This window comes from Pseudophryne corroboree, chromosome 5, assembly GCF_028390025.1.
Source record: "Pseudophryne corroboree isolate aPseCor3 chromosome 5, aPseCor3.hap2, whole genome shotgun sequence".
Lineage (NCBI taxonomy): Eukaryota > Metazoa > Chordata > Amphibia > Anura > Myobatrachidae > Pseudophryne > Pseudophryne corroboree.
In genome coordinates, this window is record NC_086448.1 from 668,668,798 (window position 1) to 668,689,625 (window position 20,828).

Sequence of the window (20,828 nt, forward strand, 5' to 3'; positions counted from 1 at the left end):
CAACTTGGATACACATATTCAAGGTTTAAATAGACATTGTCCAACCCACAGTGTCACAGCTGAAACCAGAACGAATCACACAGTATACCTTAAATAGACGTATTGCTAATATCTAGAACAGCACTATTTAGAATTATATGCATGAAGGACCAAATGGAAGTAGAGTATGGGTCACTTGTCAAGTAGAGACTACATCCATTATTTGCAATACATCTGACCCCTGTATAACCGCCATGTAAGTCCTGTTCAAAGTACATTTGTTCTAACAAACTTGCAGACATAAGTAAAACGATACCATGAGCTCATGCGATACAGAAAGTTGTATCCATAGATCTTATCGATGCACAAAGTTTACTCTTAACTATTCAGCTCAATACTATGAGATATATTTATCTAACAGAAGCTTAGAACATGAACAACAAAATGAAAGTTTCTTGAGACATGTTGCTGAAACCGCGTTTCTGTGATTTCCTGCAATGAGATGTTCCTGGACATTTGTGATCGAGATGTAGTTGGGAACCCGGCATTCAGGATCCCATCAGTGAGGATGCCAACGCTAGAATCCTGACACTTGTTAGAATACCAAAACCGGCTTCCCAACAGCCTAGATCCCCCGGTGTTATATATTCCACTATATACCCCTCTGTCATTGTTTATTTCACACTTTAGAGCTTCAAAATATGAATGCTTTTACTTCTCCTTTTCTTCATTGTGAGATTATTATGGTCTACTACACGCACATACACATTTTTTATGCATTATGTACCTATCTTTTAAATATTCAGAGACAACAATTTTACAGTAATGGAAAAGGTTCAGACACAGAAGTACATTTAGAACCTGATTTTAGTGCTATTGCCTTCCAGTAGTGTTTACAGCAACACTGTCCATGCACACATAAATGATATCAGCAGCTCCCATAGCCCAGTACCTGTCCCTAATGGCTGCATTGCAAGATGGAAAGAGATGATACACATCACAGATGCCATTGTGCTTTAAATCTTTAGAATTTGAAAAGTTTTTTTCCCAGTGTTCCTGTTGCCATGATAACAAGAAATACATTGAATCATCCAATACTGGCAGCACTTACCACAAAAGCCCCATTTGTAGGGTTTCTCAAGAATCTGTAAACCAGACCTACTGATTACGAACGAAAATAAATATGCTGGGGTGTTAGATGTGTACAGTCCCACTTGGTGTTATTACTGAAGAGCATTTATTGTCTGGGGACTTTCTTCACACTGAATGCACAATATTTAGGTATACTTTAATCTTACAAACAAGTTTCTAAATGAACAGTAATGCTTTCCCCTATGAAAGCAGATCTAAACGGTACGGACTATTTGGAAGGGGAGAGAAAAACGCTCTCTTTGGGGGTAATTCAGACCTGATCGTAGCAGCAAATTTGTTAGCAGTTGGGCAAAACCATGAGCACTGCGGGGGGCGGGGGGGGGGGGGGGGGCAGATGTAACGTGCAGAGAGAGTTAGATTTGGGTGGGGTGTGTTCAAACTGAAATCTAAATTGCAGTGTAAAAATAAAGCAGACAGTATTTATCCTGCACAGGGACAAAATAACCCACCAAATCTAACTCTCTCTGCACATGCTATATCTGCCCCACCTGCAATGCACATGGTTTTGCCCAACTGCTAACAAATTTGCTGCTACAAGTCTGAATTAGGCCCTTTGTACGGTCCAACATCTGGAACTAAATGAAGGCAAGATAAAATATCATCTGCGCTACACTGCAACGAGTCATTACCCACAAAGTGGGCACACAAGGAAAAAAAAAACGGCAGACCAAATAACATGATTATTTTTGCTACACCAAACAAAATTCAAAACATCTTAGTGGGTCAGATGGATGTGGGGTGGTGCCAAAAATAAACTCTTATCACAGTCATATGAACAGACAAGTAACTGTAGATTGTCATAGTGTACAGCAGGGGTGGCCAACCCGCGGCTCTCGAGCCGCATGCGGCTCTTTCATCGTCCGCATGCGGCTCGATCCGCTCCCGGCCCCCCCTGCGCTACTTCAAAGGACTCTCAGCGGCGTGTGAGGAGAGGGGAGGAGAGGAGAGCGCAGCACGCGCCTCTCCTGCAGCGATGTCTAGTTTCAATTCGGTGCTGGACCATGAGCCAATCAGAGCTTGCGGACCGGCAGCTAAGGCTCCTGATTGACTGCTGGATCGCGAGCTCTGATTGACTCACGGGCCGGCGTTGAATTGATGATATACACTGCCACCGGAGTCAGAGGAACAGGAGAGGCACGCTTTCTCCTCGCCTCCCGTCACAGCAGCAGCAGCACGGTGTGCAGCACTTGGGGGGAGGGGGGGGGGGGTCACTGTGGGGACGTGTATCTGCACTGTGGCCATAGCTGGCACTGTGGGGGCAAGTGTATCTGCGCTGGGGGCATAGCTGGCACTGTGGGGGCATGTGTGTCTGTGGTGGGGGCATAGCTGGCACTGTGGGGGCATGTGTGTCTGCGCTGGGGGCATAGCTGGCACTGTGGGGGCATGTGTGTCTGCGCTGGGGGCATAGCTGGCACTGTGGGGGCATGTGTGTCTGCGCTGGCGGCATAGCTGGCACTGTGGGGGCATGTGTATCTGCACTGGGGGGCTTAGATGGCACTGTGGGGACATGTGTATCTGCACGGGGGTATATCTGGTACTGTTAGGAAATGTGTATCTGCACTGGAGGCATATCTGGCACTGTGGGGGCATGTGTATTTGGCACTGGGGGCATAGCTGGCACTGTGGGGACATGTGTATCTGGCACTGGGGGCATATCTGGCACTGGGAGCATATCTGGCACTGTGGGGACATGTGTATCTGGCACTGGGGGCATAGCTGGCACTGTGGGGACATGTGTATCTGGCACTGGGGGCATAGCTGGCACTGTGGGGGCATGTGTATGTGGTTCTGTGTGGGCATGTGTATCTGGCACTGGGGGCATATATTTATCTGGCACTGGTTGGACATATGTGTATCTGTCACTGTGGAGGGGAGTATATGTATCTGGCACTGTGGAGGCACCTATTTATTGGCATTTTTATATGTATGTGGCACTGTACTGGGGCATTATATGTATGTGGCACAGTACAACATGACTAAAAACGGGGTTATGACACAAGGTCATACTCCTACAAATGTCATACCGAAAGTTGCGCGCACAAAAATGGGGTGTGGCTTTGTGAAAACTAGGCCACGGCCCCATTCTTGGACACGCGCCTAAGGCGCGCGCATGATAGTGGCTCTTGACCTTTACTACGGATCTTTTCCCGCTCTTTGCCTCTGGTGTACAGAATGCAAGCCTAAGGTTTTCTACACCTGGGCACAGACAAAGAGAAAGGCAAGCCTCTAATACCCCTTTCACACCGCAGCTTTAACCCGGTAAATTGCCGATTTTTAAGCCTTCCAAAACGGTTCTAGCTGCGGTGTGAAAGGGCCACCTTGAATTTACCGTTTTCAAAACACCGGTATTTTGAAACAGTTAAAAAGCAGGGTCCTACACGGTTCAGACCCGTTTCATTGTGCAGTGTGAAAGGCTCAGAAACGGTATTTCCAAGCCACAGAAGGTGATAGGCTGTCTCCATGCATGATGTCACCAGCCAGAAGCAGGAAATAAACTGGAGGAAACACATGAGAGTGAAGGGAGCGTTTTATTATACAGAATAAAGTTTAAAATGGCAAATTGGAGTGATGAGGAGGATAGGGAGCTGCTTAGGATCAGAGGGGATGAAGAAATATGTAGATAAATCACTGGGACAGTGAAGGATGCAGTAATCTACAAAAACATGGTAAAGATGCTTGAAGCTGCTGGGTTCCATCGTACGACTAGCCAAATTATTAATAATTAATTATGTGTGGGCCATAAAAGCCCATTTACAATGACAACCACTGTTTTCTATGGGTGAAACGGGTTCAGTGTGAAAGGTACCAAAACGGTAATGAAATGGTAATATACTGGTTACAACATGCGATGTGAAGGGGGTTTAACTGCTCAGACCCATTTTAAGACCCGTTTTAAGAAACGTTTTAAAAGCAGGGTTTGCGATGTGAAAGCAGCATAAATGTCACTTTTTAAAACAAATAAGGTTTCACTGGCAAGAATTCTTTTTGAATTCACCTTTTAGAGAGATCACTATTCTAAGCAGGTCTGAAAATGTAAACAACAATTTCAAATAATTAGTTCAAATAAAAAATAAGATTTTAAACCTACCGATAAATCTTTTTCTCCTAGTCCGGAGAGGATGCTGGGGACTCCGTAAGGACCATGGTGTATAGACGGGCTCCGCAGGAGACATGGGCACTCTAAAGACTTTAGAATGGGTGTGCACTGGCTCCTCCCTCTATGCCCCTCCTCCAGACCTCAGTTAGAGAAACTGTGCCCAGAGGAGACGGACAGTACGAGGAAAGGATTTTTGTTAATCTAAGGGCAAGATTCATACCAGCCCACACCATCCACACCGTATAACATGGAATATACGCAACCAGTTAACAATATGAACAAAACAGCATCAGCCAAAGACTGATCTTAACTGTAACATAACCCTTATGTAAGCAATAACTATATACAAGCCTTGCAGAAATATGTCCGCACTGGGACGGGCGCCCAGCATCCTCTACGGACTAGGAGAAAAAGATTTACCGGTAGGTTTCAAATTTTATTTTCTCTTACGTCCTAGAGGATGCTGGGGACTCCGTAAGAACCATGGGGATTATACCAAAGCTCCAGACCGAGCGGGAGAGTGCGGATGACTCTGCAGCACCGATTGAGCAAACATGAGGTCCTCATCAGCCAGGGTATCAAACTTGTAGAATTATGCAAAAGTGTTTGAACCCGACCAAGTCGCCGCTCAGCAAAGCTGTAATGCCGAGACGCCTCGGGCAGCCGCCCAAGAAGAGCCCCCCTTCCTAGTGGAATGGGCCTTCACCGAATTTGGGAACGGCAATCCAGCCGTAGAATGAGCCTGCTGAATCGTGTTACAGATCCAGCGAGTAATAGTCTGCTTAGAAGCAGGAGCGCCAACCTTGTTGGCTGCATACAGGACAAACAGAGCCTCTGTTTTCCTAACCCGAGCCGTCCTGACTACATACATTTTTAAGGCCCTGACTACATAAAGGGACTTGGAATCCTCCAAGTCACCCGTAGGCACAGGTACCACAATAGGTTGGTTCATATGAAACAATGAAACCACCTTAGGCAAAAATTGAGGACGAGTCCTCAACTCTGCTCTATCCATATGGAAAATCAGATAGGGGCTTTTGTGAGACAATTCGGACACCTGCCTCGCAGATGCCAAGGCCAACAACATGACGACATTCCAAGTGAGAAATTTCAACTCAACTGTTTGAAGAGGTTCAAACCAATGTGACTTAAGGAACTGTAACACCACGTTAAGGTCCCATGGTGCCACTGGGGGCACAAAAGGAGGCTTGATGTGCAGCACTCCCTTTACAAAAGTCTGGACTTCTGGGAGAGAAGCCAATTCCTTCTGAGAGAATATAGATAGGGCCGAAATCTGTACCTTAATGGAGCCTAACTTCAGGCCCATATCCACTCCTGTCTGTAAAAAGTGGAGAAAACGGCCCAGGTGGAAATCTTCCGTAGGAGCATTCTTGGCTTCACACCAAGAAACTTACTTCCTCCAGATACGGTGATAATGCTTCGCCGTCACCTCCTTCCTAGCCCTTATCAGAGTAGGGATGACTTCCTCCGGAATACCTTTTCCAGCTAGGATTCGGTGTTCAACCGCCATGCCGTCAAACGTAACCGCGGTAAGTCTTGAAACACGACAAAACAAAATTTATCCTGCACCAGACTAAATATAATTAATTAATTCAATAACAGAAACCAACTAAACAAAAAAAACCATTAAACCCGCATCAGCGGCTATTTTAACGTTGGAGGTGCTCCTAGGAATATGTACCAGATACATGTTAATTCAGTGGGAGTGGAAGAACCCACATCTCACCAAAAGAAAAGAAATTCCTTTGTTTGGAGCACTCTTTTAAACATTCAATGTGAATTGAAATGAGAAATTGAATAAATTAATACTTAACTTTTATTATTCCTTACTTAACTAAAATTTAAGAGGGATTGGTATATGTATCTCAAATTATTGTATCCCTATATAAACAGTGGTAGAATATAAAATAGGAGCAAAAACAATGGTAGAATATATATTGATGTGATTGCTCAAATAGTAAAATAACAGTGATAGTAATCTATCCGACCATTCAGACAGACAGCAGTGGTGATATTTGTATACTCTTGTAAAGTCAGAGGATTCATGACCATTGAGATATCACCAATAAGTTCAGACTAATAATGTGCGTCTGAGTTTCATCAAGCGGTGTAACTATTTCTATATGAATTCATTAGATCAGCTAATCCCCCGACCTCAATCAAAATTGTACACAAGGACTGATCCTTTATCATGTAGCAAAAAAATATATTATCCATATCTAGTGTTTTAACATATGTTGTATCACAATTGTATGGAGCAGATATAAATGCATAAATAGCCACCTTGTATTGGGGCTAACTTCCAATCACTAAGTCACACAATCATATGAGTCAATAGACATACAGTAACATTCAAAATCGACAGAGTATGCATTGCAAATCCTGTAATTTGTTCAAAAATTAATCCAAGATCTGGAAGTACATTGCTACATAAACAGTAGATGTGTTGTGTACCAAATGTGGAGGGGAGGGGGGAGAGAGAGAGACAAAAGGATAGACACTCTAGTCAAATAATCCCATCTGCTGTCCGACCTCATCCAAGAGCGGAGGAAAGATGAGAGTAGGACCGTCAACTGTGCCGTAGAAATAAGAAAACAGGCACTCTGGCTAAAAGCCCCGTCGTGGTGTTAGGTAGGCCCTGATGCTAATAAGCCTTGCAGGGTCTAAATGCGCCACTTGAGCCCGAGCCAGGGGCCGAAATATACTCTCAACAAAGATTTATGACTAATAAAATCAATACATCTGTTTTATATCAAAGTTTAGGATATAGAAATCCTATTTGGTATCTCTAATATAGATATAGGCACCTTGGTTGCACCTTGCCAATTGCCATATTTTTCAGAAACGATGTGTACCTATGAAGAAGAATTATTCTGGTAGAGATATACCTATATATAGACCAAAAAAGGATAGTAGGCACTCCTAGTTCACTATTCCCATCTGCTGTCTGGCCTCATCAATTAGAGCGGAGGACAGATGAGAGTGGGATCGTGGGCTGTGCCACGAATTGGGAGAGAAGCGGAGGGTACCTTGAAAACCCGTAGGTGGTGTTAGGCGGGCCCTGATGCTAATGAGCCTTGCAGGGTCCGGATGCGCCACCGGGTATCAACTGTCCGTCCGTGAAAAAAAGGCAGGGAGAGAGGACAGGGGTTGTAAAGAGTGCCAGATCGTTGTCTCAAGTGTGACTCACTATACCTCACCGCCGGTGGCGGCGGTCCGTAGATCCCAGCCGCTAGGTCATTGAAAGCTGCTGCTGGTAATGGTTTTCCCCGCTGCCGGCTTACGGTCAGTGATTTTACACCGCTTGATAGCTGAACGCTGCTAGGTGAGCAAGCCCAGGTGGTGAAACGTACGTCCTACTAATTACGGCCTCACACACGGTCTCCTCACTGCAGGGGGAGCCGTGATCAGCGGCAGCAGCGTTCAGCTATCAAGCGGTGTAAAATCACTGACCGTAAGCCGGCAGCGGGGAAAACCATTACCAGCAGCAGCAGCAGCTTTCAATGACCTAGCGGCTGGGATCTACGGACCGCCGCCACCGGCGGTGAGGTATAGTGAGTCACACTTGAGACAACGATCTGGCACTCTTTACAACCCCTGTCCTCTCTCCCTGCCTTTTTTTCACGGACGGACAGTTGATACCCGGTGGCGCATCCGGACCCTGCAAGGCTCATTAGCATCAGGGCCCGCCTAACACCACCTACGGGTTTTCAAGGTACCCTCCGCTTCTCTCCCAATTCGTGGCACAGCCCACGATCCCACTCTCATCTGTCCTCCGCTCTAATTGATGAGGCCAGACAGCAGATGGGAATAGTGAACTAGGAGTGCCTACTATCCTTTTTTGGTCTATATATAGGTATATCTCTACCAGAATAATTCTTCTTCATAGGTACACATCGTTTCTGAAAAATATGGCAATTGGCAAGGTGCAACCAAGGTGCCTATATCTATATTAGAGATACCAAATAGGATTTCTATATCCTAAACTTTGATATAAAACAGATGTATTGATTTTATTAGTCATAAATCTTTGTTGAGAGTATATTTCGGCCCCTGGCTCGGGCTCAAGTGGCGCATTTAGACCCTGCAAGGCTTATTAGCATCAGGGCCTACCTAACACCACGACGGGGCTTTTAGCCAGAGTGCCTGTTTTCTTATTTCTACGGCACAGTTGACGGTCCTACTCTCATCTTTCCTCCGCTCTTGGATGAGGTCGGACAGCAGATGGGATTATTTGACTAGAGTGTCTATCCTTTTGTCTCTCTCTCTCCCCCCTCCCCTCCACATTTGGTACACAACACATCTACTGTTTATGTAGCAATGTACTTCCAGATCTTGGATTAATTTTTGAACAAATTACAGGATTTGCAATGCATACTCTGTCGATTTTGAATGTTACTGTATGTCTATTGACTCATATGATTGTGTGACTTAGTGATTGGAAGTTAGCCCCAATACAAGGTGGCTATTTATGCATTTATATCTGCTCCATACAATTGTGATACAACATATGTTAAAACACTAGATATGGATAATATATTTTTTTGCTACATGATAAAGGATCAGTCCTTGTGTACAATTTTGATTGAGGTCGGGGGATTAGCTGATCTAATGAATTCATATAGAAATAGTTACACCGCTTGATGAAACTCAGACGCACATTATTAGTCTGAACTTATTGGTGATATCTCAATGGTCATGAATCCTCTGACTTTACAAGAGTATACAAATATCACCACTGCTGTCTGTCTGAATGGTCGGATAGATTACTATCACTGTTATTTTACTATTTGAGCAATCACATCAATATATATTCTACCATTGTTTTTGCTCCTATTTTATATTCTACCACTGTTTATATAGGGATACAATAATTTGAGATACATATACCAATCCCTCTTAAATTTTAGTTAAGTAAGGAATAATAAAAGTTAAGTATTAATTTATTCAATTTCTCATTTCAATTCACATTGAATGTTTAAAAGAGTGCTCCAAACAAAGGAATTTCTTTTCTTTTGGTGAGATGTGGGTTCTTCCACTCCCACTGAATTAACAAGTCTTGAAACACGCAGGGCACCTGCTGTAACAGGTCCTCCCTGAGAGGAAGAGGCCATGGATCTTCTGTGAGCATCTCCTGAAGATCTGAATACCAGGCCCTTCGAGGCCAATCTGGAACAATGAGTATTGTCTGCACTCTTTTTCTTCTTATGATTCTCAATATTTTGGAGATGAGAGGAAGAGGAGGGAATACATAGACCGACTGAAACACCCATGGTGTCACCAGGGCATCTACCGCTACTGCCTGAGGGTCCCTTGACCTGGCACAATACCTCCGAAGCTTCTTGTTGAGGCGTGACGCCATCATGTCTATATGAGGAAGTCCCCAAAGACTTGTTATCTCTGCAAAAACTTCTTGATGAAGTCCCCACTCTCCTGGATGGAGATCGTGTCTGCTGAGGAAGTCTGCTTCCCAGTTGTCCACTCCCGGAATGAAGACTGCTGACAGAGCGCTTACGTGATTTTCCGCCCAGCGCAGAATCAGTGTGGCTTCCGCCATTGCCACTCTGCTCTTTGTCCTGTCTTGGCGGTTTAGATGAGCCACGGCTGTGACGTTTTCTGATTGAATCAGAACCGGTAGTTTGCGAAGAAGATTCTCCGCTTGTCGTAAGCCGTTGTATATGGCCCTTAATTCCAGTATGTTGATGTGTAGACAAGCCTCCTGGCTGGACCATGTTCCCTGAAAATTTCTTCCATGTGTGACTGCTCCCCATCCTCGGAGGCTCGCGTCCGTGGTCACCAGAACCCAGCCTTGAATGCCGAACCTGCGACCCTCTAGAAGATGAGCACTTTGCAGCCACCACAGGAGAGACACCCTGGCCCTGGAGAACAGGCTTATTTTCTGATGAATTTGAAGATGGGACCCGGACCACTTGTCCAGAAGGTCCCACTGAAATGTGCTCGCATGAAACCTGCCGAAGGGGATGGCCTCGTAGGTTGCCACCATTTTTCCCAGTACTCGAGTGCATTGATGGACTGACACTCTTTTCGGTTTTAACAGGTCTCTGACCATGTTCTGGAGTTCCTGGGCTTTTTCCATCGGGAGAAAAACCCTCTTTTGTTCCGTGTCCAGAATCATGCCTAAGAAAGATAGCCGAGTCGTTGGAACCAACTGTGACTTTGGTAGATTTAGAATACAGCCATGTTGCTGCAGCACTCTCAGGGAGAACGACACGCTTTTCAGCAACTGATCTCTCGATCTCGCTTTTATCAGGAGATCGTCCAAGTACGGGATAATTGTGACTCCCTGCCTGCGCAGGAGCACCATCATTTCCGCCATTACCTTGGTGAAAATCCTCTGGGCCGTGGAAAGCCCAAACGGTAACGTCTGAAACTGGTAATGACAGTCCTGTACAGCGAATCTCAGGTACGCCTGATGAGGGGGATATATGGGGACATGAAGGCATGCATCCTTTATGTCTAGTGACACCATAAAATCCCCCCCTTCCAGGCTGGAGATAACTGCCCAGAGAGATTCCATCTTGAATTTGAACTTTTTCAAGTACAGGTTTAGGGACTTTAAATTTAGAATGGGTCTGACCGAGCCATCCGGTTTCGGGACCACAAATAGGGTTGAATAGTATCCCTTCCCCTGTTGAACTAGGGGAACCTCGACCACCACTTGTTGTTGACACAGTTTTTGGATTGCCGCTAAAACTATCTCCCTTTCTGGGGAAGAAGCTAGTAAAGTCGATTTGAAAAACCGGCGAGGAGGCACGTCTTCGATTTCCAGCTTGTAGCCTTGGGATACAATTTTCATTGCCCAAGGATCCACGTCTGACTGAACCCAGACGTGGCTGAAGAGTCGAAGACGTGCCCCCACCGGCGCGGACTCCCTCAGAGGAGCCCCAGCGTCATGCGGTGGATTTAGTAGAAGCCGGGGAGGACTTCTGCTCCTGGGAACTAGCTGTAGCAGGCATTCTTTTCCCTCTACCCTTACCTCTGGCGAGGAAGGAAGAGCCCTGACCTCTTCTAGACTTATGCGACCGTAAGGACTGCATCTGATATTGTGGTGTTTTCTTTTGCTGTGGGGGAACATAAGGCAAAAAAGTAGATTTACCAGCGGTAGCTGTGGAAACCAGGACCGCGAGACCTTCCCCAAATAAAACCTCACCCTTGTAAGGCAAAACTTCCATATGCCTCTTTGAGTCGGCATCACCCGTCCATTGGCGGGTCCACAGGGCTCGCCTAGCAGAAATCGCCATGGCGTTGGCTCTCGAACCTAGCAGCCCAACGTCTCTCTGAGCGTCTCTCATATATAAGACTGCGTCTCTAATGTGAGCTAAGGTCAATAAAATGGTATCCCTATCTAGGGTATCAATGTCAGCTGGCAAGGTATCTACCCAAGCTGCTACAGCGCTACAAACCCAAGCCAACGCTATTGCCGGTCTGAGCAAGGCACCCGTATGTGTATAAATTGATTTTAAGGTAGTCTCCTGTCTGCGATCAGCAGGATCCTTGAGGGCTGCCGTGTCCGGGGATGGTAGCGCCACCTTTTTGGACAAGCACGTTAAAGCCTTGTCCACCTTGGGTGAGGATTCCCACCGTAAACTGTCCTGTGCCGGGAAAGGATACGCCATAAGAATTCTCTTGGGAATCTGTAGTTTCTTGTCTGGAGTTTCCCAAGCTTTTTCAAATAACTCATTCAGCTCATGAGATGGGGGAAGTGTTATCTCAGGTTTCTTTTCCTTAAACATGCATACCCTCGTGTCAGGGACAGAGGGGTCATCTGTGATATGCAAAACATCTTTTATTGCAATAATCATATAATGAATACTTTTGGCCACCCTTGGGTGTAACCTCGCATCATCGTAGTCGACATTGGAGTCAGAATCCGTGTCGGTATCAGTGTCTGCTACTTGGGACAGTGGACGTTTCTGAGACCCAGAAGGGCCCTGTGACACAGTCAAAGCCATGGATTGACTCCCTGTTTTATCCCTGGACTCTGCTTTGTCCAATCTCTTATGTAATAAAGACATATTTGCATTTAAAACATTCCACATATCCAACCAATCAGGTGTCGGCGGTGCCGACGGAGACACCGCAATCATCTGCTCCACCTCCTCCCTAGATGAGCCATCCACTTCAGACATGCCGACACACACGTACCGACACCCCCACACACTCAGGGATATATCTATATGGAAATAGTCCCCAATAAGGCCCTTTGGAGAGACAGAGAGAGAGTATGCCAGCCCACAACCAGCGCCACTGGACACTGGAATAAAATCCCAGCTAGTACAGCGCTTTTATAGAAATATATATACAATTACACTCACTGCGCCAATTTATGTGCCCCCCTCCCCTCCTCTGTTTAGCCCTCTGTAACCGTGTTCAGCAGGGGAGAGTCCGGGGAGCCAGCTTCTCTGCAGTGTGCTGTGGAGAAAATGGCGCTGGTTAGTGCTGGAGGATCAAGCCCCACCCCCTCAGCGGCGGGCTTCGGTCCCGCTCAAATTATTTATACTGGCGGGGTTTTTTTAATATACCGCCTCTGCAGTATATAATCCATCTGCCAGTGTCCCTTGAGGTTAATATTGCTGCCCAGGGTGCCCCCCCTGCGCCCTGCACCCTTACAGTGCCCGCTGTGTGTGTATGTGTGGGAGCAATGGCAAGCAGCGTTACCTCAGTGAAGATCTGAAGTCTTCTGCCGCCTTTGAAGTCTTCTTTCTTCTTAATACTCACCTGCGTTCCGACCCTCTGGAGCTAATGGTGTCCAGTAGGCTAAGAAGCAGAGCTTATCATTTAAGTAGGTCTGCTTCTCTCCCCTCAGTCCCACGATGCAGGGAGCCTGTTGCCAGCAGTGCTCCCTGAAAATAAAAAACCTAACAAAAAGTATTTTTCAGAGAAACTCAGTAGAGCTCCCCTGCAGTGCACCCAGTCTCCTCTGGGCACAGTTTCTCTAACTGAGGTCTGGAGGAGGGGCATAGAGGGAGGAGCCAGTGCACACCCATTCTAAAGTCTTGAGTGCCCATGTCTCCTGCGGAGCCCGTCTATACCCCATGGTCCTTACGGAGTCCCCAGCATCCTCTAGGACGTAAGAGAAATTGTGGTTCACTGTAATACCCCCCAAACGCCCTCGCCCCTCTCAGTCTGCCACCTGTATTCCCTTTACCTAAGGCTAAAAGCAGGCATATAAGATAGGGTGTGGTTCATAGGGTCGACAGTGTCTAGGTCGACCACTATTGGTCGACAGTAACTAGGTTGACAGGGATGCTAGGTCGACATGTTCTAGGTCGACAGGTCAAAAGGTTGACATGAGTTTTTAATGTTTTTTGGTGTTGTTTTCTCCGTACAGTGACCGAGAAGCCCAATTAGTGCACCGTGTCCCCTCGCATGGCTTCAGGCAAGGTGCCTCGCTGCGCTCGGCACAGGTTACCGTTCCCAACCCTAGTCCGTGTGGATCGTTAAGTATGAAAAAGTTAAAAAAAAAAAAAGGGAAAAAAATTGAAAAACTCATGTCGACCTAGAACATGTCAACCTTGACACCCTGACGACCTAGTTACTGTCGACTTAGAGACCAGATCCCTGTAAGATACTGGAGGGTTAACATGCCACCACAGTTGTACTTCCTTAATCCATGGGAAGACTTGTGATCTCCAATAGCCATTATGAAGCTTACATTAAAATATGCTTGTGTACACTACTCCAACACTACTACTTGTGAGGTACAGAATGGCATAGAATATATAAGTCATCTACGTTAGGTCTTCATTTTAAATAAAAAGTTACCTTAGAGCTTAGAGAGACAGTATGATTATTAGCACATATAAAGCAATTATTGTATTCATCACTATATCTTCTGCTATTTGCAAAAAAATAAAATAAAAGATGTGTTACCCTAAATTTAAATATTACAATTTTAAAAAGTGTTTTTTTTTTTATCCATTACTTAAACCCATTCCTGCTGGAGTTATCTTTAAACAAGAAATGAGACGTAGATCCTTCACTTTCACTCTCCGCTACACACACAGTGAAAATTGTTACCTTGGAGGCATGTAACTAGACTAAACAAAAGAAACAACATTTATACAGACTTATTAAGAAACCTATAAACTAACAAAGTACATCATTATAGGGAATGATTTACCTTGAAAGCTGCTAGGATAATCCTCGTCACTTTCTCTTTGACAGACTCCTGAAGAATGTCGGACAATACTGGCACAATGTTGTATCGTCGCAGGTATTCACACATTTGTGGGCTGAATGCAAGCAGCCAGATTGAGAAGATCATTTGATATTGGAGTTGGAATCCACATTTGTTACTTAATACAGACATAATGCTGAAAAAGAGCAAAACTATAATTAGTACCACAAAAGTGTGTGCATTACAGGGGACTCCTACAGTCATCACTAGTACACAGGTGGGTTGTTCCCTTTGTATGCTCCGTATTCGGTCAGTGAAGCAGGTATTGCTGCGTATTGTGTCAGTACATCAGCTGCTGTAATCCAGTTAATAAAATAAGATGCACATACATAAATAATTATACCCAGTGATATGAGCATTTTTTGATCTGTGAAGTCACAGCGTTCATCAAAAGGTTAAGTATGCTAGATGGCTACTGGTGTTACCTCCAGTTTAAAGGAATTTCCTTTCATTTTGCTAGCACCTAACTGATGTTTGCTACAACCTCTGCCTAGTCTATAGAGACTTGCCTCTCTGAAGTCTCTGTGTGGGCTTCCACTACCTGTTCATCTGAGAGCATGTTGCTGGGTCTTCCCTTGGACAGTTGGTTAGATCTGCAACCTTGGGGGGGGGGGTTAGAAAATCTAACATACAACTTCTGGCCAAAAATATATTCGCCTTTAAAGGGAAACAATGCAAGCTTATGTTTACATTGGGCACCCGCAATGCAGGAAGGTAGCCATAATGGCCTGCTGACCGTCACACAGCATGCTATAATTCAGGACACTGACTGCATCCAAGCAGGCTGCACAAATGTATTCTGGGACAATTTGCACATATTGTGCACATATGAGGAGCCCACTTATTCAGATACCATCTTGTACACATTTTTCTAGGTCACTGACCAACAGATGCCACTGCAAGCCTCAAAGCTGCACCAACTGCACAATATAGCTTTCCCATCCCCCTTCCATTCTTCAATGTATCCCATACCAGAGCTGGACACAGAGACGATGTTAGACACAACTGGTTGATGACTGCGCAAGCGCGTGTGTCCTGATGGTTACTGTTCGGAGATGCAGAATGGATTTGGATGCAGGGAAATTGAATTTCGTGGCAGTTGCTGGACGGAAACAGGGGGTGGCTTGCAAGATGCGGAAGTGTCACAGGAATGTTGCTGACCGTGGCTGTGTCTAAAGATGCAGAAGCGCTCACAATGAAGGTCAGTTTCAGATGGGGAAAACGTGCCTTAATGCGTACGCGATGGGCATCTCAGTAGGAATACCATCAGACGTGGCACTAAGATGCACCTTTTGGTGATCAAAAAAAATGACCAGGATTACCTGCACATTTGTGTGACATCATGACACCATAATGCACTGGTCTTAAAGGTGAACAGTGTAAATTTTGTAGCAGTGAAAGATCAGAGAATGGAGTTTCCAGAACAGGAACTGCTCCATCACAAGGCCAATCCTGTCACCTAGCCCTGGTTATTAATTCCAATAGGAAAAGATGTCAGCAAAAGAGCAATTATCTATGCTCAGCTACTCCTGGCAGATGCACAGCCGCAGTAAGGCCCCAAACTGCTAAACCAAATGGTATGGCCTAATTGTAAGTTGAAAGAATAGGGAAGAATACACAGGATGCATGGAGGTGTGGTTTCATATACCATCCTTGTATTGGCCCTACTCTGGAGCAGGGCTGGATATACACCATTGTGTAGGATACCATGGAGGAGGAAAATGTATATCTTAAAAATAAATCAAGCCGAGTACACACGATCCAATTATCCAGCCAATCAACTGATCATTTTGCCAATCCGCACAATAACTGTAGTGTACGCAGGAGCATTATCCAATAAACAGCTTCACACGCTCTTGCAATGGTCAGACTGGGAGGTCGGGTCGAACATATCGTTCAAGACCCCGCTAGAGAGATCAAAAGAAAGTACACACTGATCTGATAATCGCTCCATCGGATCGGAGCGTTTATCAGGTTGGCACAAATATATCAGTTTAAAACCAGGACACATTTCCCATAGTTACCTTTATGATATGCCTCACTAAATAGGCATTTACCGGCCATATCGGTAGATATAAGCACTGAATTTCCTGTACAGCTCACGCCTACACCTCAAAAGTTTATGGCTTATCCAAAGCATGCGTGCTTACTATACTGTTGAGAACCTCATCTTTCAATAAATCACATTATTGTTATACACAGTATGCAGTAAATTCCATGGTGACAGCAATTGTCTTTTAGAAGCTTCTAAGCATTTATCATTATGCTCTGTAAAGAGCCTTACCAGTTGACACCATCTGTTTCCACCCACGCGAAGCGATACTCATTAACCCTAAGCATCAGCTGAAGGCATCCAGCGACACATTGTACATACTGGGAACTCTACAGGTGGAAGAACGGCAGAAATTAGGATTAAAAACAGAAGGAAGATTTTAGGCCCTGCAGCAACAACAAAAAAAAAGAACAAATTGTACTTGCAATGATTATCATTTAGAGAGAAACAAAATGTTTATAATGGTACAGCAGTGGGGAGAGTTTTATGGCGCAGTTAATAGGTCTAGCAGAACAGTGTGTTCAATCACATAAGCAAACTTCTGTGGCTGTCAGTGAGCACAGAGCTAACTAGATAGATAAACTGATGGCTCATTATTGAAACATTACAGCATAATTTGAAGGGAAATGTTAATACACTTAACTGCAATTTTTAAGTAAGTTTCAAAAGTCCATGATGTGAGAGAGCCACTCTCTGTGGTAATGTTGTACCTAAACAAGTGGCTACTTATTGGTAATGTTGCTCCACAGAAGTCCTTCTGCGTGGTCTTGAGCTACTGTAGGTACGCACTATACAATAATTGTACAAATTTGCCATTAATTGGGTGCTCGGATAGTTTTATTGAACAGTGTGTATGAATGGTCGCTTCAGAGTTTCACCAATAAATCGGAAATATAATTCCCACAAACACCACTCCTTTGATTATCAGATCTGTCGGCCAAGACAGAAAAACGAGATTTATGGTAAGAACTTACCGTTGTTAAATCTCTTTCTGCAAGGTACACTGGGCTCCACAGGGAATGACATTGGGGTGTAGAGTAGGATCTTGATCCGAGGCACCAACAGGCTTAAAGCTTTGACTGTTCCCAGAATGCAGAACGCCGCCTCCTCTATAACCCCACCTTCATGGCACAGGAGCTCAGTTTTTGTTAACCAGTCCAATGCAGTAGCAGGCAAAAGAGACGACAACTGTTAGTAGCCACATACACCACACTCTCACGACAGGAGAAAAAGTGTCAGCGGCTAATGCCATACCAACCCAAAGAAGCTAAGTGCGTCAGGGTGGGCGCCCTGTGGAGCCCAGTGTACCTCGCAGAAAGAGATTTAACAACGGTAAGTTCTTACCATAAATCTCGTTTCCTGCTGCGGGGTACACTGGGCTCCACAGGGAATGACATTGGGGATGTCCTAAAGCAGTTCCTTACGGGAGGGGATGCACTGTAGCGGGCACAAGAACCCGGCGTCCGAAGGAAGCATCATGGGAGGCGGAAGTATCGAAGGCATAGAACCTTATGAACGTGTTCACTGAGGACCACGTAGCCGCCTTGCACAATTGTTCAAGGGTCGCACCACGGCGGACCGCCCAAGAAGGTCCAACCGACCGAGTAGAATGGGCCTTGATGGTAGCAGGAGCTGGAAGGCCAGCCTGTACATAAGCATATGCAATCACCATTCTAATCCATCTGGCCAGGGTCTGCTTGTGAGCAGGCCAGCCCCGTTTGTGAAAACCAAAACAGAACAAAGAGAGAATCAGACTTCCTGATGGAGGCAGTTCTCTTCACATAGATACGGAGAGCCCGTACCACATCCAAAGACCGTCTTTGGAAGACAATTCAGGAGAGGCAAAGGCCGGAACCACAATCTCCTGATTAAGGTGGAAAGAAGACACCACCTTAGGTAAATACCCGGGACGTGTTCTAAGAACCGCCCGATCACGGTGAAAAATCAGATATGGTGACCTACAAGACAATGCTACCAAATCCGACACCCGCCTAGCAGAGGCAATAGCCAGCAGAAACAATACCTTAAGAGAAAGCCACTTAAGGTCTGCAGATTCAAGAGGCTCAAACGGAGACCCATGCAACGCCTCCAAAACCACCAACAAGTCCCAAGGGGCCACAGGCGGGACATAGGGAAGTGGAATCCGCAACACACCCCGAGTCAACGTATGTACATCAGGTAATGTCGCAATTTTTCTCTGGAACCAAACCGACAAAGCAGAAATATGAACTTTGATGGAGTCCAGACGAAGGCCCAAGTCCAGGCCCTGTTGTAGAAGGGCCAAAAGTTTGGCTGTACTAAACTTGTAAGCATTATGAATGTTAGATGCGCACCAAGCAAAGTCAGAATTCCAGACCCTATTGTAAATCCGAGCAGAAGCCGGTTTCCGGGCCTTCAACATGGTTTGAATGACCGCCTCAGAAAATCCCTTGGCCCTCAAGACGGAAGCTTCAAGAGCCACACCGTCAAAGCCAACCGGGCTAAATCCTGATATACACAGGGACCCTGAACAAGGAGATCTGGGCACTGTGGAAGTAGAAGCGGACGCTCTATCGATAGACCCTGAAGATCTGAGAACCAATGCAGTCTGGGCCACGCGGGAGCGACCAGAAGCAGGAGTCCTCCTTCTTGCTTGAACTTCCTTATAATCCTGGGCAGGAGTGACACCGGAGGGAACACGTATGGCAGCTGAAAGTTCCATGGAATTGCCAGTGCGTCCACGAACGCTGCTTGAAGAACCCTTGTCCTTGCTCCGAAGACCGGAACCTTGTGATTATGTCGAGACGCCATCAGGTCCACATCTGGAAGGCCCTGCCTGTCCACGAGGAGTTGAAACACTTCTGGATGGAGGCTCCACTCTCCAGCGTGTACGTCCTGACGACTGAGAAAGTCCGCTTCCCAGTTTAGGACCCCCGGAATGAATACTGCCGATATGGCTGGCAGATGGCGTTCCGCCCACTGAAGAATCCATGATACTCCTCTCATTGCCATGCGGCTTTGAGTGCCGCCTTGATGATTGATGTATGCCACCATAGTGGCGTTGTCCAACTGTACTTGAACAGGTCTGTTCTGTATTAAATGCTGGGCCAAGTTAAATGAGTTGAGCACCGCCCGCAATTCCAGAATGTTTATCGGGAGGAGAGATTCCTCCTTGGTCCACCGACCCTGAAGGGAGTGTTGCTCCAACACCGATCCCCAACCTCTCAGACTGGCGTCCGTCGCCATAAGGACCCAGTTGGAGATCCAGAAGGGACGACCCCTGCTCAATCGTTGGTCCTGAAGCCACCAACTCAGTGACAGACAGACCTCCGGAGACAAGGAGATCATTTGAGACCTGATCTGGTGAGGCAGGCCGTCCCACTTGGCAAGAATCAACTTCTGCAGAGGGCGGGAATGGAATTGAGCGTACTCTATGTCGAAAGCCGACACCATGAGACCTAGCACTTGCATTGCCGAATGTATTGACACTTGCGGACGAGATAGGAAGCATCGAATGCTGTCCTGAAGCTTTAGAACTTTCTCCTGAGAGAAGAACAACCGTTGGTTGTGAGTGTCCAACAACGCTCCCAGGTGCACCATGCTCTGAGCAGAGACCAGGGAGGATTTCTTCCAGTTTATGAGCCACCCGTGGGCTTGCAGAAACCGGATAGTCAAATCTAGAGGACGTAGGAGAATCTCTTGGGAATTTGCCAGGATCAACAAGTCGTCCAGGTACAGTAGGATCTTGACCCCTTGACGGCGGAGCACAGCCATCATTACCGCCATGACCTTGGTGAAAACTCGCGGAGCAGTGGTCGAACCAAAAGGTAACGCCCGCAACTGGTAATGGAGGTTGCCAACCGCAAACCTCAGGTATTACTGATGCGACATTGCAATGGGAATATGCAGGTAAGCATCCTGTATGTCCAGGGAGACCATATAATCCCCAAGTTCCAATGCCAGAACAATAGAGCGAAGAGTTTCCATAAAAAACTTGGAGACCCTCACAAATTTGTTCAAGGACTTGAGGTTGAGAATGGGCCGGGAGGATCCATTCGGTTTCGGGACTAGGAACAGCGGTGAATAGTACCCCTTGCCTCTCTGAGCCAGAGGCACCTGTACTACCACTCCTGTATCCAATAGGGACTCTACCACCGAATTAAGAGTTTTTGCCTTCACCTGATCCGAAGGGACGTCTGTCAGGTAAAATCGATCAGGGGGACGATTTTTGAAGGATACGGCGTAACCTCGAGTGACGACTTCCCATACCCATGCATCGGACGTGGTCTTCAACCATTCCTGGGTATACCCTAGAAGTCGGCCCCCCACCCTGGGATCCCCCAAAG

The 20,828-nt window shown here is 46.0% G+C and overlaps 1 protein-coding gene across 2 annotated transcripts in view; it reads right to left on the reverse strand.

The window, feature by feature from the left end:
• ATP6V1H (ATPase H+ transporting V1 subunit H) overlaps window positions 1-20,828 on the reverse strand; it is a 254,213-nt gene that overhangs the window by 108,084 nt on the left and 125,301 nt on the right. For both annotated transcript variants that reach the window (XM_063923720.1, XM_063923721.1), the window contains exons 9-10: window positions 16,735-16,832; window positions 14,394-14,586 (exon numbers count right to left, since the gene is read on the reverse strand). In XM_063923720.1, coding sequence (XP_063779790.1) covers window positions 14,394-14,586; window positions 16,735-16,832 — 291 coding nt within the window. The remainder of the gene's footprint in view (window positions 1-14,393; window positions 14,587-16,734; window positions 16,833-20,828) is intronic.